General features: G+C 40.3%; 1 protein-coding gene across 5 annotated transcripts in view; it reads right to left on the reverse strand.

The window, feature by feature from the left end:
* The window catches only part of ATXN7 (ataxin 7), an 82318-nt gene that overhangs the window by 35207 nt on the left and 27155 nt on the right, over positions 1-19956 (reverse strand). For 4 of the 5 annotated variants that reach the window (XM_027467750.3, XM_038185728.2, XM_027467752.3 and 1 more), the window contains one exon: positions 1602-1706. The exons of the other annotated variant lie outside the window; for it this stretch is intronic. In XM_027467750.3, the coding sequence (XP_027323551.3) occupies positions 1602-1706 (105 nt within the window). The remainder of the gene's footprint in view (positions 1-1601; positions 1707-19956) is intronic. 5 annotated transcript variants of the gene reach the window in all.

The following is a 19956-nucleotide window of genomic DNA, read 5'->3' on the forward strand; positions in this document are numbered from 1 at the left end:
GATCAACTCATTTCAGAAAGTCAGCCCAAAGAGTCTGCAGATGCCAGCAGCTCTCCATCAGTACCAACCTGCGCCAGCCCTGTACTCCTGACCTTGAGACGGAAGACTCAATATGCCAGCACTCAGAACTGGGTACCGTCCAGTCCTCCCCCATACATTTATTTTTAACTGTCAGAATCAATTTAATATGATATTTTAGAAGGACTTATCGGACATCCCAAACTGATACTCAGTGACAGGTGAGGAATCACACTGGCAAGGACTGGACTTACTCTCAGCTGATACAAAGGCTTAGAGCACCCAGCGTTAGAAAAGCATGCTGCCTTCTGTTCTCCTGGCTCCCTGCAGCCCTGGAGACAAGTTTTTATTATTATTATTATTTTTTTTAATATTTTATTTTATTACTACTGCCATCCATAGATGACAAGCAAACCAGTAAGAATTATGTCACAACACCTATCAGATTCTTCTCTGAGTCACTCTGTGCAACATGACTGCAGAAATCCAGCAGCAAGGTTAGGGACATAATTCACATGGCATCGTAACACAAAAACCAAGGAGAGGTGGAAAGGAATAAGCAGCGCACCCTCTGCACAGCACAGGAAGACTCTTTCCCAGTCTCTAGGAAGCAGCAGGAGCAAGTACATCTCTTGCCAAAGGGCTGGAGTATTTAAGATGCAAGAAAAGTTATGCCTTGCTCTGAGCTCTGGGAGAGGCTTCCCACCCATATCCAGCACCTTCTATCCTTTTAAGCAGCAAGACAAGCTTGGAAGAAAGGGAACACGCACAAACAGACACACACAGAGGGAGGAGGGAGTAGTTCAGAAGAATATTTGTCTATCTTTTGTTTCCTAACCAAGTGCCAATACATCTCCTCGATTTCTCAAGAAACGAAAAGCTGAACACCGAGAACCTCCTATTCAAATATTGACACGAAAATGTGTGATATTAATTTCTACTAGGCTTGAGAGGTGTATGGAAAAGAAGAACTGCCTACCTCCCCCGGTTACATTCTGTAGGAAGTGAGAGAACACTTGAACTTGCATAGTACTTCACGTTTTGTCAGTCCTCTGTAAACATTGGCTAGCACCAACCAACATGAGAGCTTCCCAGCACAGTTTATATACAAAACCATCTGACCATTAAAACAAATACAGATTGATACTTCTGAAAATAAATAAATAAGCTTACTACTCCTTTGGAAACGTATTATGTTATAGGGCAGAATTTGTAAGCTTAGCTTTTAGCTAAGTTCACACTGCAACAGAACCTCGTGTAGAAATAATCAGTGTAAATAGACATGGAGAAATGACACACTCAGACACAAGCACACTGCACAAACCATCTGTGAAATACACTATATATGCCATTTCAAAATTGAACTGCAGGCTTGCAGTGTTTCAAGACATTAAAAAATTAAAAAGAAACAAGATCTTCACGTAACTGCATTACAATGTATATAAAATGATTAAACACAGGTTATGTTCTTTGACATTATTTATAACGTAATGATCCATGTACCATCAATTTAAAAAAAAAATTGCCAGGCTTAATCCTGATTTAACCTCACCCTTAATTATTAAAAATAGTTAAGCACTTACCATAATGTGATTGAAATGCCTGTGGTTTTACGACCTGATTACAGTGGTTACACATCACCAAATAGAAATCATCATGAGCCGGGCAAAGACCAAATATTGGCATATCTAAAAACAAAAAGACAAAATGGCATATCTCTCAGCTGCTTACAATTATTGAAGAACAGTTTAATTACAGAGCCATGACACTAGTGTTGAATCATAATTTTAATACATTTGTTTAAAATTTGAAAATGAGAAAAAAGCATATAATGCAATGGATAATTTTGTGCTGGAGTATTACAAAAGCAAAAATCTTCCTACAAAGATAAATGTAAAATAAGCGATTATTTGTAGAAAACATTTATTAGAAATCTGATTTAGGACTTATTATTTTATACCAGATGTAAGAACGGAATAAAAGACTGACTTCAAATGGCAGACACAACATAAGAGGGGATGCTTTATGTGTGCTGAAACGGGTTTGAATTTTATTCCAATTTCATTAAATGAGTTCTAAAATGAAGTTTATTTTCTATTTATTTATTTTTTAACCATTTTAGATGAACAGTCATTTACCAGGCAGTATTACATGCCTAATGGTTTTATTTGTTTAACAGTGCATTATAGTCCAGCCATCTGCTGCCAGAGATCTGTGTAACAGCTATATGAGAGAGAAATAGAGAGATAACAGTATGTCTGAGCATGTGTGGATTTTGGAGATAACACACATACTTGCAGACTTTTACTAATAAAAAGAAGTTTCTGCGATGTTGTTTTTAAGAATACAGTTTGTTTAGAGTACAGTTTAACGTTTAAAACTGCATTCATAGATTACCGAGGCATTATGTACAACATTCACTATAAAACTTAAAGGTCTATTGCATTAATACAACTAAATATTATTCACTAGAAGACCAAAAAAAAGGAAACTGTACACATAATAGTGTATAAATTCATTACTGCCAAAGAGCATGGCTAAGATCTACAGCACTATTTAATTAAGACCAATATAATAAAACTTATTTTCTAAGAATACTCAGCAATCAATTTATAAGTTAACAGTAAGTTAGAAATTAAGAAAGTTAAATTTATGCACCTGTGTGCTAGAGCTGACCCCAGAGTTTCGTTTTGAAGTTATTAATTTGTCTATGTGCATTTTTAGCATCATGCTATATTTGATAAGAAAAATATCTTTGTTCATGAATGAAAGAGTAATTGTTAAATAACTGGAGTAGGACACATTTTAAGAATGAATGTGACACAACCCAAGGTAAACAACGGCAGCACAATGCTGTCATCCCTGCAGAGCCCCCCGACTCCACTTTGTTTCTCGCAGACAAAAGAATGCACCCACACTGAACAGCTTCCAGAACTAAGGGCTCCCTTTGTGATAACCATTTTCCTCAAAAAATTAATTATTTCTCTTTAAAAAAAATAAAGAGGTCTCCCAGGTTTTCCAAGAACCTTATCAGCACGATATTACAATTAAATACCATACCTGTAGTAACAGCTGCAACCAGATTCTGCATTTGGGCCCAAATACAATGACCATGGACGTCTTAAGTGGCTGTGACAGATGACAGCTATGCTTATCTAAATCACAGGCACTTCTCAAGCAATTGTGGTTACATTAAAAAAAAGTTATAAACTGATTTGCACTTCATTGAGTACTGAGTCTTCCATTGTTTTTTCATTTGTATGATATTTTTGCAAAGAGAAATGGTTCAAGACCTCAGGCACACCTATCTTACTGCTAACTAGGCAAAACCCTGTAAGCAGCCCCCAGGAGAAAATGAGATAGGAACAGCAAACTTCTGTTTTTCAATGTCTACTTTCTGTGATTTAACATTAAGCTGGTTAAGGAAAATATATGTGTATAAACCTAGCTGCCTTTGGTTAATACTGCATTCAGGAGTTCTTTGGGTACGCCTGCATGAAAGTTTCCACAAATACTCCACGGTCACTTCCATTTGACTCCTAATACGCCGTGATGAATGGGACAATAACAGTGTACACTGCTTGCTATTTACATTGGTAATAGCACACAGACAGGCTACTACTGTATAATATCTAACGAAGTGTAAATCCACACCCTGTAACCTGCTCCCATAACCAAGCCTTTTCAGACAACACTGAACTCACGGCCTCTACACCAGCTCATACAGATCGCAAGGCTGGGGGAATAAAACCTCTAACCCAAGAGAAGGATTTCCTACTGCTGTGCATCTTCCAAGACAAAGCCCTCCTTGGCATTAGTCACGCTCTCTCTATTCAAGCACCTTCTTACGAAGATTTGCTGGAAATACAGAGCTTTCATTTTACACTACAAGTGAAGCAAACTAGCAGACATCGGTGTAAACAAGTGTTTTCCCGTTTCAGTTTCGGGATCCCAAGAAATCTGAAGCGTTTAGAAGCACCCCCCTACACCAAGAAGCACTTCTTTAGAATTTTAAAGTCAAAGCTCCAAGCAATAGAAACCACTGCCAGAACGCTTAAATACACAAACTCATAAGAAAGATCAAATTCTAACAGTGAAACCAGTTGACACAGAAAAAAGGATTTGCTGCACACACAAAATCACAAGTGATTTCAAAGGAAGTCAGGCAGGAGGCTGCAGCCAGACCACGGGAGCCAGTTTCAAAGACCTTCCTCCCCCTAGAGTGCCACGACCACTGATAACCGAGCATCATTTAATGCAGCCAGCGAGGGAGTACCAAAAGGCAACGCAAATCCCTTGTTTTCTCCTACCTGGTAAATAAACTATAGCTTTTTATTATCAAAGCATTTATTTAAGATAGATGCCAGAAAATCTTTTTGTTAGAGTAACCTGCAGGGCTCCAAGCAAGGATGGCACCCGCCGATGCTGAGCACTGCACGGACGCACACAGACAGTCCAAAGGGTAAGTGGGCAACAAGGAGCACGAACACCTCCCGGAGATCCAAAGATTAGTTTAACAATGGGTTTGACACTCTAAAGATTGCTATCCAGCCAAGACCAGCTAAGACGTCTAGAAAAGAGCTCCGACCCGAATCCACATTGCCCAACAGAGCCTGTCTTAGGCACGTAAGTTCCCACGTTTTTAATGTGCCTCACTTCATTCTAGTCAAGCAGAGCAAGAGCGGGGTTCAGCAAAGTCTTATTTCTGTTTCTGCGCTCCAATGCAGCAAACACCGATCTGGAATTGCTAGGAGAATGACAAGAAATATTCCTTGCACATATTAGAGATATACAGCAGAGTTTAACAGAACTTGGAGATGGATGCTTAATGTTTCTGCTCCCCCCACAACCCGCCCCTCGTACAAGTTCAGAAGTCTTGCAGCTGATATTCTCCTAGTACTTTATACCTATTTCACTTAACGACATGCAAATTCACTATTTTAAAAGTCTAATGAAGTTTATGGTACTTCACCAGTATCATTTCAGATGCTCTGTTCCTCTGAGTTGAAAGATTACTTTTTGAAATACTTGGCTGTAAATGTAAAGCCCGTGCCTCTGATGGAAGAGCCTAGCAACCATGATTCATATGTTCCTCTTTCAGAGCTGGCCTCATTTAACTCTCTCCATCTGGGAATGTTTTTCAAGGTCAAACGAGAAACTTAAAGCGAGACCTCAGCCTTTCAATTTATTTTTCATAAACATGGTATTTATATGGTGTCAACACACAAATAGTGTTACAGGAGCTGCTGGTTGCATTAATTCTATTAGCACTAAAAGAAAAATGACTTCATTTACCTCCATAACATTAGACCTCTGGACACTGCAACCTCCAGAATTCATTTAAATGTAACTCAACTACAGTGTTTTAAAAGGAGATATATTTAAACGATATATTCCTGTACTCTTTCCCAAGAATAGTACAAGCACGTGCCATTGATGCCTCGGAAATACCTCAACTGCGTTATTTGCTGACTATGTAATAAGGGAAATGCTTTTTATATAGAAAGGGCCAAGTCAGCACATTTTCTGATAAAAAAGGAAAAACAATAATAACAGACAACCTGACATACCGTACGTCAAGTAACAAGGAGCTCAGCATATCTACTCTGAAAGACTTTCATACCCTGAGCTGTCATCTCCTCCTCTACCCCGGCACGTGGAAGCACACAAGCCAGTGAGCAATGTCATTGGGTTTTCAGCATTCTTCTTCAGGACTGTAACACTACAGATGCTCATCGTCACTAAAAGTACCTGTGTGTGTACTCTCAGTTCTACTACTTAACGTCACAGACAACAGAACAAATAAAACAGACTGCAACATGCAGTTCGATAACAGGGCGACAGTTTGCGTTTACTGAGTCACTAGAATCAGGGAATTCAGTGACTAACACAGCTCCACTGCACAGTTTTTTGTTTAGTTGTTTTTTTTAACCCTTCAAGTTCACCCAATTTCCTACAAAAGTTGTCCCTTTTTCGATTGGGACTGTTGTGCAATGCACCTCTCCTAGCATTTAGTGAGACAACATCCGCTCTGGGATTACCATGGAAAAAACATCACAAAAAAGTGAGGTTAAAATCTCCAAACCAGTAATCTCTACAGAAAGACAGTCAAAGGAGCCCAAATCCTGGCTGTTTTCAGGGACCAGAAGGCAGGTTTCCTATTTTACAGAAGTCTGCTCACCACAGTTAAGAAAACAAGGAGAGTGAAAAGTGAAACACAGGAAGAGAAAGCAAAAGCTACTGAGGACAGAAACGAAAGGGCAAAGATAAACTCTCGGAGTTATGGTAAAAGAACAGAAAGCTTGATGGAAAAAAAAAAGTGGCAGGAATACATAAAAGTACTGCATAAATGTTTTCCAGACAGACCACTGCTAATGTTCAGTTCTTCCCTATCCATTCCCAGCACAAACATCTGCTTAGGAGAATTGCTTTTAAATGTCTGTGTCTGATTTATCATAACACACATGTACTGCTTGACAAGGAACATTTCACATGCTGCTGCCCAACGCGGACAGTAACAAGTTTTGACTACAGAGACGTCCGCAGCACAGCGTAACGTGCCTGAAGCACAGCACCAACCCCATTACACTTCCAGAGTGTTTTCATCAACTCCAGTTCATATCAGATGCAACCCCATTAAAATGCACTGTGCTAGATTACTAACTTTACGCTCAAAACAGCTTTAACTCCCTGTTATCTTGACAATTCCCCAGCCACAGAATTTGTTTTTCTTTTTACTGGGGCCTGATCCAAATCCACTTTGAGTAAACGTCCCAACTTTCACTGATCTACTAGGCTTTCCAATAAGGTATCAGGGAATTGTTTTGGAGCTATAATGTCCACAAACTGCACATATATCCAATTATTCTGAAATGTTGCCAAATCTGAGTTGTTTGAATTACTTCATGGAATCAAAACTTTAAAGTTCAAATAATGTACACAAAAGCTATCTTGAATACATTTACTCCACACTTGTTGTGTTTTCTCCTCGTTAGAACAAAATTTGTCTTGAACATGCTAAGGTAAAACAATGTGTACGAACATAATTTTTAACTGGACTTATATCTCTTTCTCTAAAGGCATGCTTTTATTAGAACTTAAGATAACACAATCTATCACTTACGTCTGAAAGAATGTCAAAAAGGGGAGGAAAAAATAATACTAAAATAACTTTTGGCAGGGCAATTCAGACACAGGTGCAGTACCTTTAAAACTAGCTGACACCTAGAAGGAAAAAAGTTGTAGTGCCACTTCCCATAATCTGCTTAGGACACTTGCCCCAGGTACCGCCTCATCCTGTTAAAGCAATAAAATATTTCTCCTGCCTTACCCTTTCCAGTTGTGGAGAACATGAATGTCAATTTCATATCTGAAAGCAAACAAAACTCCCAAGCAACAATTTTTAAAAGCCTGTGATTTGAGGAAAGAGGCATGAGGAGGGAGAAGGAAGGCGACTAAGGCGGCATTTAGGATCACGTGAAACAGACTGCGCTGCACAAGGGCAGATTTCAAACAGGGCTGAGCTTGGTTAAAAATCAGACTAACGGCTTACACTAAGTCCAAAAAGCCACAATTCTGCCAAGAAATCTGCACGACAGGAGTCAGCACGATCTGTTGCTGACGTCAGGTGTCAATAACAGGCAATTTTCAGGTGGGAGGAGGATCTGAGATGTAAACCTGGGGCACTGAGCTTTCTGCTCCAACACCACTACAGCAGAGCTGTCCCCAGGCTATGCCTTGTCCACACAAAAACAGCAACTGCATGGTAAGTTGTCTTAACTAAAGCTCCAACAGTTCACATAGCCCCCTCATTTTAACTCATATGAATGTTAAAAATAAAACAACCACACATTATCTAAGTTAGCATCTCAAAACGTACCTTTCATGAACACATTGAACTTTCTGCAACCACAATATTATTTTCTAACCAATATTTTTCCAAACTGTTTTCCAGAAACAGACCCAACTACTTATCATTCACGAACACACATCTGCTTTTGTGGACTTATCAATGTTAAAATGAAATTAAACTACTGGCAAAGGAGTTTTAACTGGGTACTATGCTAGATGATGATAATAATAAGAAGGAAGAGTATTCCCAAGGAGATATCATGATCAAAATAAATAAAATTGCATAATATTCAGAGTGCCTGGTGACCAATTATGCAAGATTTAAACCAAAATAAGAGATACTAGTAAAATATGCATATTTGAGGGTGTATGTGCAGAGCTCCAAGTAACGTACACATACATATTAATAGAGCACATTTTATGAACCATACATGCAGGCACAACAAATATGTGCCTGCAAAGAATAAATGCATAATCAAACAAGCTAACCATAAAACTATCCCATTTACATATAGAAACACTTTAAAACAAAATCAAAATACCCTCGCCTGCACAACTTACTCTCATGTTGCCTCTGATAAAAAAAAGAACTTTTAATACAAAATACAGCAAAACAAATGGATGTTCCCAGCCTCCACACTGCCAAAGTGAAAAGCCAGAAGATCCCTAAGCTGCTTGATTTAGGCTCAAAGAGAAGTGGTGCTACCAAAGTATTTTCTGCAGAGTTACCAACTTTCAAATTCATTTCCAACTCCGCCCTGTGCATCCTTATGTAGCTTACTTTTTTTTTTTTTTGCACACACGGTTTTCAAAGCACAGCTATTTGAGGAGACATTTGAAAGGCACAGCTCTTCCTGGGCTCTGAGCACAAGTGTGTTTGAACTTTGTTTCACCATGCAGTTGCTGACTGATACGATGAAGGAGGGAACAGCTGAAGTCTTGATTAAATGTTTTTATTGCATTTTCCTCTTTGGCAAATGTAGCAATTACATATGCTTGTATAAAAGTCCTAAGAATACCCAAACCTCAAAGTTTTGGCTCAGAGAAGTGACTTTCACTCTGAGAGAAAAGAAAACAGAACCTAGTTTAACCATGCGCAGTAGTTGCATTACTAGATTTGATCAGTTGTAGATCTTTACTAGTATTACAACGCTTTATTTCTAAAAGCACAGTCCTTTCTCTCCAGCCTCCTTTTTGAGCACAAAACAGCCTAGTTTTCTAAAGGAATACAAGCTACAATTCCGAGAGGATCAATTAAAGTATGTTTTTTATTATTTTGCTTCCCCAGATTTAAGGCAGAACTTCACACCACGAGACCTGAAAGGGGAGAGGATGACCTACCTGCGACCGCTCGCGTTTTCCACGTGCTCAGCCATACTGCATCCCCTGGACCACCCCCTCCGCCTTCCCCTCCAGCATCGTGCAGGCAGCAAAACTCCTCCTCGCATAACCGAGCAGCAAATCCAAACAGCAGCCCTTCTGCGAGGTTATGAGCACATGATTGCTGCAACTCTTCCCCTAGTCTTTTCTCCCTTGCAGAATGAAACCCTGACAATCGTTACCTTCTCCAAGATTTAGCAGTCTTGGGGTATTTCTACAGCATGCCCACTGGCAAAAGCCAGAGCAGCAATCACCAGCGAGAAGTGTGTCATGCACGCAGGCACCTGCAGCCTAGTGTGCAGCTGGGGGTTCTAATTTTAGGCTGCCAAGATTTGAATGTTCCTGTAATTATATATAAAACACACTAAAGCAGACATCCAACTATTGAGTTAAATTCTTTGTATGTGAGTTCAGCTACACGCAATTAATCTTTTAAAAATCTAACACAAAACATATTTTTAAATTGTTCATTCAAAAGTTCAGAACTATTAAACAGTTTTTCAAAGCTGATCCTACGGAATAATAAAAAATTTCAGTGAGCACGTTTCCAGCAGATTGTCTTTAGAAAGACCGATTTCTAAATTTCCCAATGAAATACAAGTACCATATTTAAAGCTTTTCAGCAGATAAAAAAATCTCTCTGTACATATTGTATTGTTAAATTAGGTTTTCATGAGCTATTTGAATGAAGTCAGTCATCTGCAAAAACTATTCCATTTACTCATTAATTAGTTTTCAGAGCAGAGGATATTTTAAACTTCTCCAGCCAATTTGTATAATATTACATAAATGCTGAACATATAATTTGTCATCGCTCTCCATATAACAAATCTTCATTTAAAGTCATACATTATTTTTAGGTGACATGATCTCATCATGCAATTTTAGGGAAGCCAGAAAATTATTATTTGTGTTTCCGTGGCAAAAATAAATAAATAGTTACTTATCTAATCCTTAAATAACTTCAGGAACTCTCAACATTGAGTTTAATTTAGTATTTGTATTATAAAAAATGGAATTAAGGAGAAAAAAAAAGAGGTTTACCCAGTAATACTAATATCAGGGGTCACACTTCACTTGCTATGCAGAAGAACAGGATCTTTTACGTGGGGAAAAAAAAGTTCTGGCCAAGCAATTAGTCACAACCCTAGCCTCAATTAAAATTAACTGTATCATCCAGTGAATATTTTAAATTATATCTTTTCATATACCTCAAAGGATGCTACTGTTTTAACATCAACACGTTTTTTAATCTTCTTTTATATACAGCTCTCTGTGAACTTTGCAGCAGCTGCACTTTTGTAGAAGGAAAAAGGAAGTTTGTTTTATTTAAATCTAAACTTACGGTTTACATAAAACTGCTCATTGCAGCAGCAGCATTTTAATGCATTATGACTGCAAATCGTTAGTGCGTTCCAAGTTCCTCACCCTCTCCCAGCTCTTATCTAGACGTGCTTTTGAAGAAAAAAAAAAAAAAAAAAAGGCATGTGTGGCTCAACAAAAGTTCTTGCAATCTTTCCCTGTGTAACTACCTGCCCACACCACACCACAGCAATGCTGTTCGGTGCTGGCCAGATCCTGGCACTCAGCAACTGAGGAAGCAGAGCAGTAAGGAGCATTCCCTTCTAGATTCATACATTTTCTTACTAACTGAGAACTGGACAAATACAATGTAAAGACAACTATGTCATTTCTGGTAAGAAAATAACAACGAAACATACCGTAATATTTAAAAAGAATGTCAACTCGAGAAGTGGCATCAGGAACACTGGAGTCAATCTAACTTTTTAAAAGATGAAGTCTTTCAAGCCAATAAAAATAAGAACTAGAGACAGTTACGCATCCTGTGCACGATGGCATCACAGCAGCCTCCATATTATAAACCAAACAAGCAGGTGAGACATTGCTCTCCCTCCCACACAGTGCACGCACCGTGCTCGCCTGCAAACCTGTTCTGCTCTCTTCCCTGCTGACCGCAGCCCAGCAGCTCCCGGGTGAGCAGCAGGGCATCGCTCCTCACCTCTGCAGGGAATGCTGCGCATGCATTTTGCATCACGCACTTGATACCTGAGGCAGCACATCAGCATACGCCAAAAAAAAAAAAAAAAAAAAAAGGAAAATACAAATGACCTGTCAACTGAATTCTATTTCAGTATTTTCTTTTATTAGGCAATCTATAGGTAATCTAGTTACCTAAAGCTACCCCACCCTGCCACTCCCATTCTCCATACACTCGAACATCCACTTCAGAAACAAATGTGTTTCAATCCTGTTTCATACAGCTATAAGGAAACTGATGCCTGTCGTTTTTGGAACACCACCTTACATTTCTGCATCCCTCTCAGCTTGGCAAGTACTTTTAGTTCTTCCATTAAAATTTACTTCCTTTGCTTCACACATTTCCTAACAGTTAATTTGATACGATGTAAAAAAAATAATTATGCAAGTTGCACAGCAACAGGCATATAAATGTCCTATAGCCAAAAAAACCCACAACAGTACTGTGGTACTTAATAGGATTAAAAGATAAAGTGGAAAATAAAAAAACGTTTTTGTTGTTACAGTAAAGTAAGAGAGCTAACCCACTTCTAGTAGGTTTGAACACACAGGTAGTGACACTTACTTTAAAACTTAGACATTGCATGACTAGAGAAATAAAGATGACCGAATTATTTCAAAAGTCTACCTGAGGAACTGGTAAACTGTAAGACTTCACACAGTTGATGTATTGGAAAAGGAAAGCAGAATTTACTCGGACTATGTAACACACTGATTTGGTTGGGCTGGTTTAAATCACACTTCTGACAGACACTTCTAAGACCACTTCTCTCCTCTGGCCCCACTGCAGCTAGAGGTCCTCTGGGTACACGTGGGAGGAAGGTACATGGACATGCATGAACAGACCCAGGCGTACAGGGGGATGAAGGAAAGCACTCTTCTCTTTTGTATGCCAGCAAAGCAGTAGAACATCCTACTTTTGTGGAGAAAAAATCCTCCTGAACTGGTCAAGAAGGCTGTAAGAAGAACAAACCTGCTTACACCAGCAGCAAGCCAGAGAAATCATCCTTGTGCAGATGGAAGCAGAGGAGACACATCCAGGGCAGGGGCTGTGGGCAGCGGTGTCACAGAGCCGGGCCCGGCCGCCAGCCTGCGGGGAGGTGGCACGGAGGATGAGCGGGGTCAGAAGGAAGAGGAGCACACAGCAAGGAGCACACGGAGCCAGCATTAGAGAGGCCAGTGAGTGCAGCAGCTCAGAGATGACACAGGATGACAACGGTGAACGAGATTAAAAAGATAACAGCAAACTGAAAGGTAAACAGGCTCCTTTGACACCCTCAAAAACGCGTAGAGTTTACAAGCCTCTGGCTTTTGAAAACAAACACGGCCACCTTCCCAAAGCAGGCTCCCAGCTCCTGCTCCCTGCCACCACACTGAGCACCCCGGGAAGGACACCGCAGGAGCACAGTGAGGGCAGCACGGGGGCACGGACACCCCCGGGGGCTCCCCTCAAGCCGGCACTGCCGGCACACAGCCCCCCTGCCTTGCCTTCCCCACAACGGGGAGCCTCTGGTGGTGTTCCAGACCCTCACGCCTTCACGCTGAGGAGCCCGGCACACGGCCACTGCTATGTCCAAGGATCCTGGAGAGGTGGCAGAGAAGGGCAGCTCTGCACCCCAAATCCTTTTCCATCCCCAGCAGTCGCACACAAGGCTCGGAGGAGCACAGTGACAGCCTGCTCTCAGCATTTCGCTCCCTTCTCCCGTGCTCTACCTACTCGGCGGATAAAAATAGCGTTCTTATCTCCAAGGCTATCAAGCCAGCGCTTCAGATCATTACGTTCGGGCCACAGGAATGACTGAAGGGACTCGCTGGTTTGATCCCAGCAAACGACACAGCGGTGCGGGCCCCTGCATTTCAGGACACGAGCTGATTGCCTGGGGAACCAGAGGGACACTTCCCAGACAGAGGCCTTCATGTTTTGGGTTCTTTGTCCCCGCTCCATTCAGCACAGCAGCCCTAAAACGGCCAGACCCCACAAACCAGGCAGCTGGCTATCGGGGCAGCTCCTGCAGGAGCCCCAGCACAGGCAAGGGCTCCAGCCAGCCCGCCGACCTGACACAAACTGCACCAGGTGCACTTCAGACAACAAATTTCCCCAAGTCCTGGATCGGACTCAGTAATAAAAAGTCCCCCTTCAATCATTCAGCCAAGAAAAAGAGTATTTAGAGCAAAAATTTACAATCTGTTGCATAAGCATGTATTACACTAACTTGGGTAAGCAATACAGATATATTCGCTTTGGCTCAAAACTTCTTTGTAAATTATGAACTGCAATATGGAACAGGAGCTTCGTAACAAGCACGATTTCTAGACTGTTGCTTTGGGTCAGCACAACTTACACAGACATGAAAATGAATTTCCCCACTGAAATTCACCTTTAAAGTATTTTTTGGAAGTAAATGCTGCCTATCAGGAGGTTTGTTTAAGCTTTTCCTCTCAAATATTTCCACGTAGTACCAGGGAGAACTGGATGACTGTGATCTCTCCCAGCAGAGCGGAACATAGACACTCAAACACAGATACTATATTAAAAATAAAAATTAGCTAGCAGAGCATCCTAAAAACCAGAATTATATTCTTTACAGACCAAAGGCCAACAAAGCCTTCCAGCTGTACGAAGCAAGTTAAACTACTTTAATACGTTTCAAGAGTAACCTTAATTAAAGAGGAACGAAACAGACAATTTTAACATTTCCTGGGAAAATGCCTTATTTTGAAAGCTGCTTTCCAAATGATTTTGCAAGGCTGTCTTAATTATCTGACACACAGTGTCCAACTATTGGGCACAATTTTCATTCCTTTGACATATCCACCAAAAATAAAGTCAGTTAACCCAAATCTCTGGATATCCCACACCAATACAGATTCGTTTAGAAGTGTATTTGGTATGGTTTGCATTTACCTATACCATACAGATGATGTCTCTCTTTCCTTTTGGCATCATTTGCAACATCTGTCTGATAAAAGACAGACATAGGTGACACCAAGTCCTCCTCAGCAGTAACCTAGATTCGAATGCTGTCCCTCCTGTTCACAAACTTACCGGGAACTGCCTCAGGAATTTCAGAGAAAAAAATCATTTCTAATACCTAGTTTTCTGACATAATAACTTATTTTCAGTCGTTAGCTAAAAAATAGATAATACTAACCATTAAACAATGCAAACTAATTCTTACTTGCTGTTTACTTTTAACGACAGACTCATGTATTATAACTAATCCTGATTTGTACTGTAGTTATTCGCTGATATAACATCTCTAACACTCTCACAGATAACCAAGATACAAGATCTACTATATGATAAAACCATGTAGGCAGTCAAAGAAAAACTCAGATCAGATTCACTCTGAAAACATACACAGTCAAGCATGGCCCAATGGATTTTAGGATTACCAAACAAAATATGTGCTGGAAAAGTGTTTTTTTTTTCTTTTTCATTAAGCAACCATCATGTTTTGGAAAACAACTTCAAAGTTGGAATGCAACCATTATTTCACAAATGGTTCATTCAGCAGAGACCGAGGGGCTGCATTAAGCAGCACTGCCGGGAGAAAGCAGATCACAGAACCACACCCTAGGTGGAAACTGGTGCAGATTTGGTGCTGTTTTAGCCTGAGCCCAAGGCCAGAAGGTGTCATTCAGGCTATAGGCACCTTGACAAAGCGATGGCTACAACGTCTAGGGGGGAACAATTAAAATGTTTGCATAGCGAAGTATTTCTCTACTGGTTGTTTGATCACAAAATTCTAGTGAATGTGGCTATCTTAAAATCACAAACTCTCGCCTGCAGAGCCCAATAACCTGATCCCGCGTCCTCACTCCGGTCACAAGCAAAACCTTTGTTGACTTCAGTGGCTCATGACAAGAGCTCCCATCCCCAGATACCACTTTATAAGCTGGCAGCAGTCCAGTTTTCCCACTGACAACAAATACTATGTAGTTTATGCAGCCAGTGAAAAAAAAAACCCTGCACACATAAAACTGCATTTATGAAGGCCAAAACATAATGGAATGTGAGTGTAAAGGAAAACAAACATCCCATTTACTGTGCATTCAGTCTACTATTTACTTTTCAAATTTAACTCATTAAAGCTTCTAAACTTCCTTTTAACGAAAGCTGCTGTAGGACATTCAGACAACCATACCAACGTCAAATAGTCCAAACTGTTTTGCAAATAAAACCATACGATCACTGGATTTAAGAAAAAGTGCACATCAAAGATTTACAACCTCACAGCTGCTCTCTATGGGATTTGAGCACTTCAATCATTTTGTATACATTTTTTTAGAGTGCCATTTGAGAACGCTGCTTTCTCTATTACACTACAAATGTAGCTGATGAAAGGTACAAGTAAAGTCCTGCTTATCCAGAGAAAAGCAGATCAAGAATACTGCGTAAGTTTTCTGACTGCTGTAATCCCAGCAGAAGAGAAGGGAGGCATAACGAATTATCTCTTTCACCTCTTATTACCAGTGAAGTTTGTCTGCTAGCTAGGCTGAAGCTATCGTCCACAGCAGAAATCAGGACTGGAATGAGCTTGTAAATAAACAATCTTTCTCATGGGAAAGCAGGTTACCCCTGCACAGCTTATTCCACAAAGGCCGACAGCAGTGTTTACACACAAATAACTGAGTATTTACTTCGCTTCTACTCAAGCCAAGTAAGTTAGTACATTCACCAGGAAAGTGACTGTTTGCAAAGCTAGGGATCCAAGTGACGTGGGAAAGCTGTGCGTGCAAGCTCCTTTGATGAAGTCACACCTCGGAGTGTCTGGGGTTACCCAACTTACAAGGAGAGACAGCGTGCCACCCAGCCTAGCTCACATCACACACAGCCTGCACAAGCAGGGACAACTTTGGATTGCAGGAGGCTTTCTAGCAACAGGAACACTGATTACAACAAATTCTTTCCCTTGCATGACAACCAGTTTTACATTCATGCTACTCTTCTCCGTTATACTTTGAATTAGCAGATTTTAGTGCTGCTTACAAAGTATAAATGCAAAGCTGTATTCATCCCTGTGATGCACCCCAAGAACATTTAGGGAATCATGATGAGTATCCAATATACGGGCAACTTACGCTGCCGTGGTGATTTCCTTCATTAAAAGAGGAGAAAATATTTTTTAGGCATCTTAAATATTATTTAGAATACTTGATTACGAATCAAATATTATCATGACCTGTGAAAGCTGAAATCTTTCCTGTCTAAGAAGCGATGAGATCACACGTAACCCCAGCTGGCACTTGGCCGTTATAGCCATAGGCTATGCATAGTGAGAAGAGGTGTAAGAACTGCGTGCATTTCCTTTTCTAGCTCCCCTGCAATGGAAGAAATAGCTTTTAAAATAGTTACCTTAGAGAGAGAGCAATCTGCATCCTCTTAACCCAATTTAGTTAGAAGTACCCTTCACCAAGCCTTTTTGTCTTTCCTGCTCTATTTAGAAGAGCGTTGTGTTACCAGCTCACATGGAAATCACAGTTCTGTGCAATACTTCTTGCACTGCTCTTCTCTTACTGTGCGTTTGTCATTAAATACAGAACAGAAACTACGGAAAAAAGCAATACTTAATCAATTATTATCAAGACATCAACTCTCCTGCATAGGAACAGCCTAGCTAATCATACATAACTTAACAAGTGGTAGATAAGGGTGAACTCCTGGCTGTACGTGCACAGACAGCTATTTCAAAGGTTCTTTAAAAAAATACGTGAGGAAGCGGGAATTTAACAGATGAATTGAGGCAGTTTTGGAGCTGCACTTCCAGTGGAAGTCTCCAAGGCCTTGCAATCACAGTCTAATACTCTGGTAGTATCTAAAACCTGCAAAGTTGCTTCACAGCATAGGATGACACAGTTCTAACTTGCAGGCTAACATCACAATATTCTATTTATAACATGTGACTCATCTCACCAGAAATAATTAAATATTGTAAACAGAACTTGGTTTTAAGTGAAAAAAATAACAAGGAGAAAGAAAACCAGGGCCAGACACTGCAGATATTCTCACAATTAGCAACCTTTCAAATTCCGTGTTTTTCAAGCTCTCTCGTAAAGTCTCTACAATTTTCTTAAACAGCTCAATGCACTTTTAAAGTCTCCTTGTAACTGTTTTACAATAATCAGTCCATAAATGCTTAAAATTCTTCGTGTAAATAGTCAATTAAGATGCAATGAAATGAAGAAGAGATTTATCTGATTACAGCCTGAGCATAGCTATGCAGAATGCCAAAAAAGAAGCATCGCACGTTGTGCTGCTACCTTGAAATATTTATTTCAGTCTATTAAAAATTCTCACAGTGTATTAGCAGGCAGTCAAGGACTATAGAGCCCTCTAAGTATCTTTGACATGATTTAACACAACAAAAATCAACTCAGTAGAGCACCTCCCAAGGCTGAATAAAAACAAATTTAAATTTGAAATAAGATGCTGTCTCTCACTTGTATTTACAACTTAATATTGGAATAAAAGTTTCACCAACACTTTAATTATTTATTAAACCTGCTGCTGGGAAAATTCTAGACCTTGGGTCTGTCTATGTGCTAAAGATGCTTCCAGGGAACCCTCCTGGCCCAGCCCTGGATTTCCCTGCTCAGCCTTTCTGAGCACAGGCTCCAGAAGAACAAGAGTTCATCACACCGTTCTTGGTACTCTCACAGCTCTGCTAACGTCCATTAATAACAATTAATATAATCAAATCCCAAAGCTTCTGCTGTCTGCTGAATGCCCTAGAGGTTCATAGAGTCTTTTTTTTTTTTTTTTTGCCCTCCTCCTTCCCCCCCTTCTGCTTCCCCAGGACATACTAACTGTTCGTGACCAGAAGTTCAACTGCTATCAGGTGACACGATGAACAGAATTTGTTCCCACCTGCTCTCCTGATAGATCCCTATGGTAACAAAGTCTTCTGAAGCCACCTACCAAAAACTGACAGTCTGTGCTCTCACAGAAAATTCAGAATGTGCTTTACTAAGTAAGACAAGTATAGTCTAAAAACTGTAAGAGTGGTACCAGGCCACCCGGCCACACAGACAGCACCAGTTCTGAGCTGTGAGCCCTCCGAGCACACCTAACACATCAGGGACCATCGCTGAACCAGCCTCAGCCTACGATACCACAGCTGTCTCCTCAGCATCTACCTCCACAGCCTCCTCGGGAACCTCAGAGCCTCGAGTACAAACTGCTACATCACCGCCAGACTTTACGGATGCTGTAAGGGTGACAAAGAGTTCTGTCAGACAAGATGCAACAGCCTTTCAATGGTAATTGATCAAACCCAGCTCATGACCTAAGTTACAAACGCTGTCACCTTCCTCCTCTTCCTGTACTTTCTTGCCAGTTATCTGTAAACTGTGGTGACAGTACCACTGAAGCACTAGATATAGATAGGACCAAGGGGTTCACAATTGAAAAATAAATTAAGAAATAGGTCTGTATGTGTAACAGAAAGAAAAAGATGCTTAAGCTCTAGTAAAGACTGCCCAAAACTTCAGCATGCACTGGATACGTTATCAAAAACACATGCACTCAAAGAACTTCAAATTGCCTAACCCAATCTCTCTTCCCCACTATTTTATTTTCCTCCTCAGATGCTATCGCTTCCTTAGCATTTTTCTTATTATACCTATGTTTCTAAATTATTTCATAAATCATTGCAGCAATCTGACAGACTTTCACCCCAACCACTCCAAAGGGGTGGCACACATTAAGAAGCATTACTGCAAATGTAATGATTACATCTTTGCTAAGAGCACACATGTTTTTTCTGTCTCTGCCTTCCTAATACAGCCTTGTGGGTTTTGGTTTATTTTTTGAAGGGCGGGGTTTTAAAATAACGTACGAGACAGTTGGTAGCAACTGAAACTTTACTGGAAGGGGTGGGGGGTTGCTGGTTGGTTTGGGGAGTCTCAGGGACCATGGGAGGGCTAAGCCCCAGTCCAAGGACCAGGTTTAGGCCACGTTATTTCTACTCAAAGCTCTCCTGATCCACAGATTGAAATGAACCAACCTGTTGTCAAATTTTGCAAGAAGCAAAAGTTCGCTCTGTTGGAGCCTGACAAAGTTACGGTGAATGAACTCTGCGCCTGCATCCACAGTTCCATTTAAAGATCATCTTTGCAACAAGAATAGGTTAGAAAATGTTTTTCAAAAGCAAACCAAATCCAACGATGGGCAGCAAGAATCTCCTGAAAAATGATTATGTTTGCTGTAATCAGAGTATGACAGTTTAACACTAAGAATTTAACACAAAAAAGAAAGTGTCATAGGGTACAAAAGCATCAACCTCCTTTTGATGTCTACTGCATCCCTAAGATGAACCACGTATACATAACGTGAGTCGTATTTTAAAATGTAAGACAAATGAACATGACTAGATTTTCTGCCTCATTTTAGAACACATTTACAGACTATAATGCAACATGTTTCTGTTTATTCATCGCAGCAAACCATGTGGCAGAGAAGTCACACCTTCAGCTGGTTCGCAAATAGCAAGCAATTAAGTGCTGGGATGAGCTAAGTTCTGTTGTATGAACTACTTGTGAAAATAACTGCAGTACAATTGCTTCTAACGTGGCCGTGCATTGATAGCAGTTTGTCATGAGATGATTTCAGTGTACGAAGACAAAGTAAGGCCTAGAGTGTACCTT

Source organism: Anas platyrhynchos, chromosome 13 (genome assembly GCF_047663525.1).
Source record: "Anas platyrhynchos isolate ZD024472 breed Pekin duck chromosome 13, IASCAAS_PekinDuck_T2T, whole genome shotgun sequence".
NCBI lineage: Eukaryota > Metazoa > Chordata > Aves > Anseriformes > Anatidae > Anas > Anas platyrhynchos.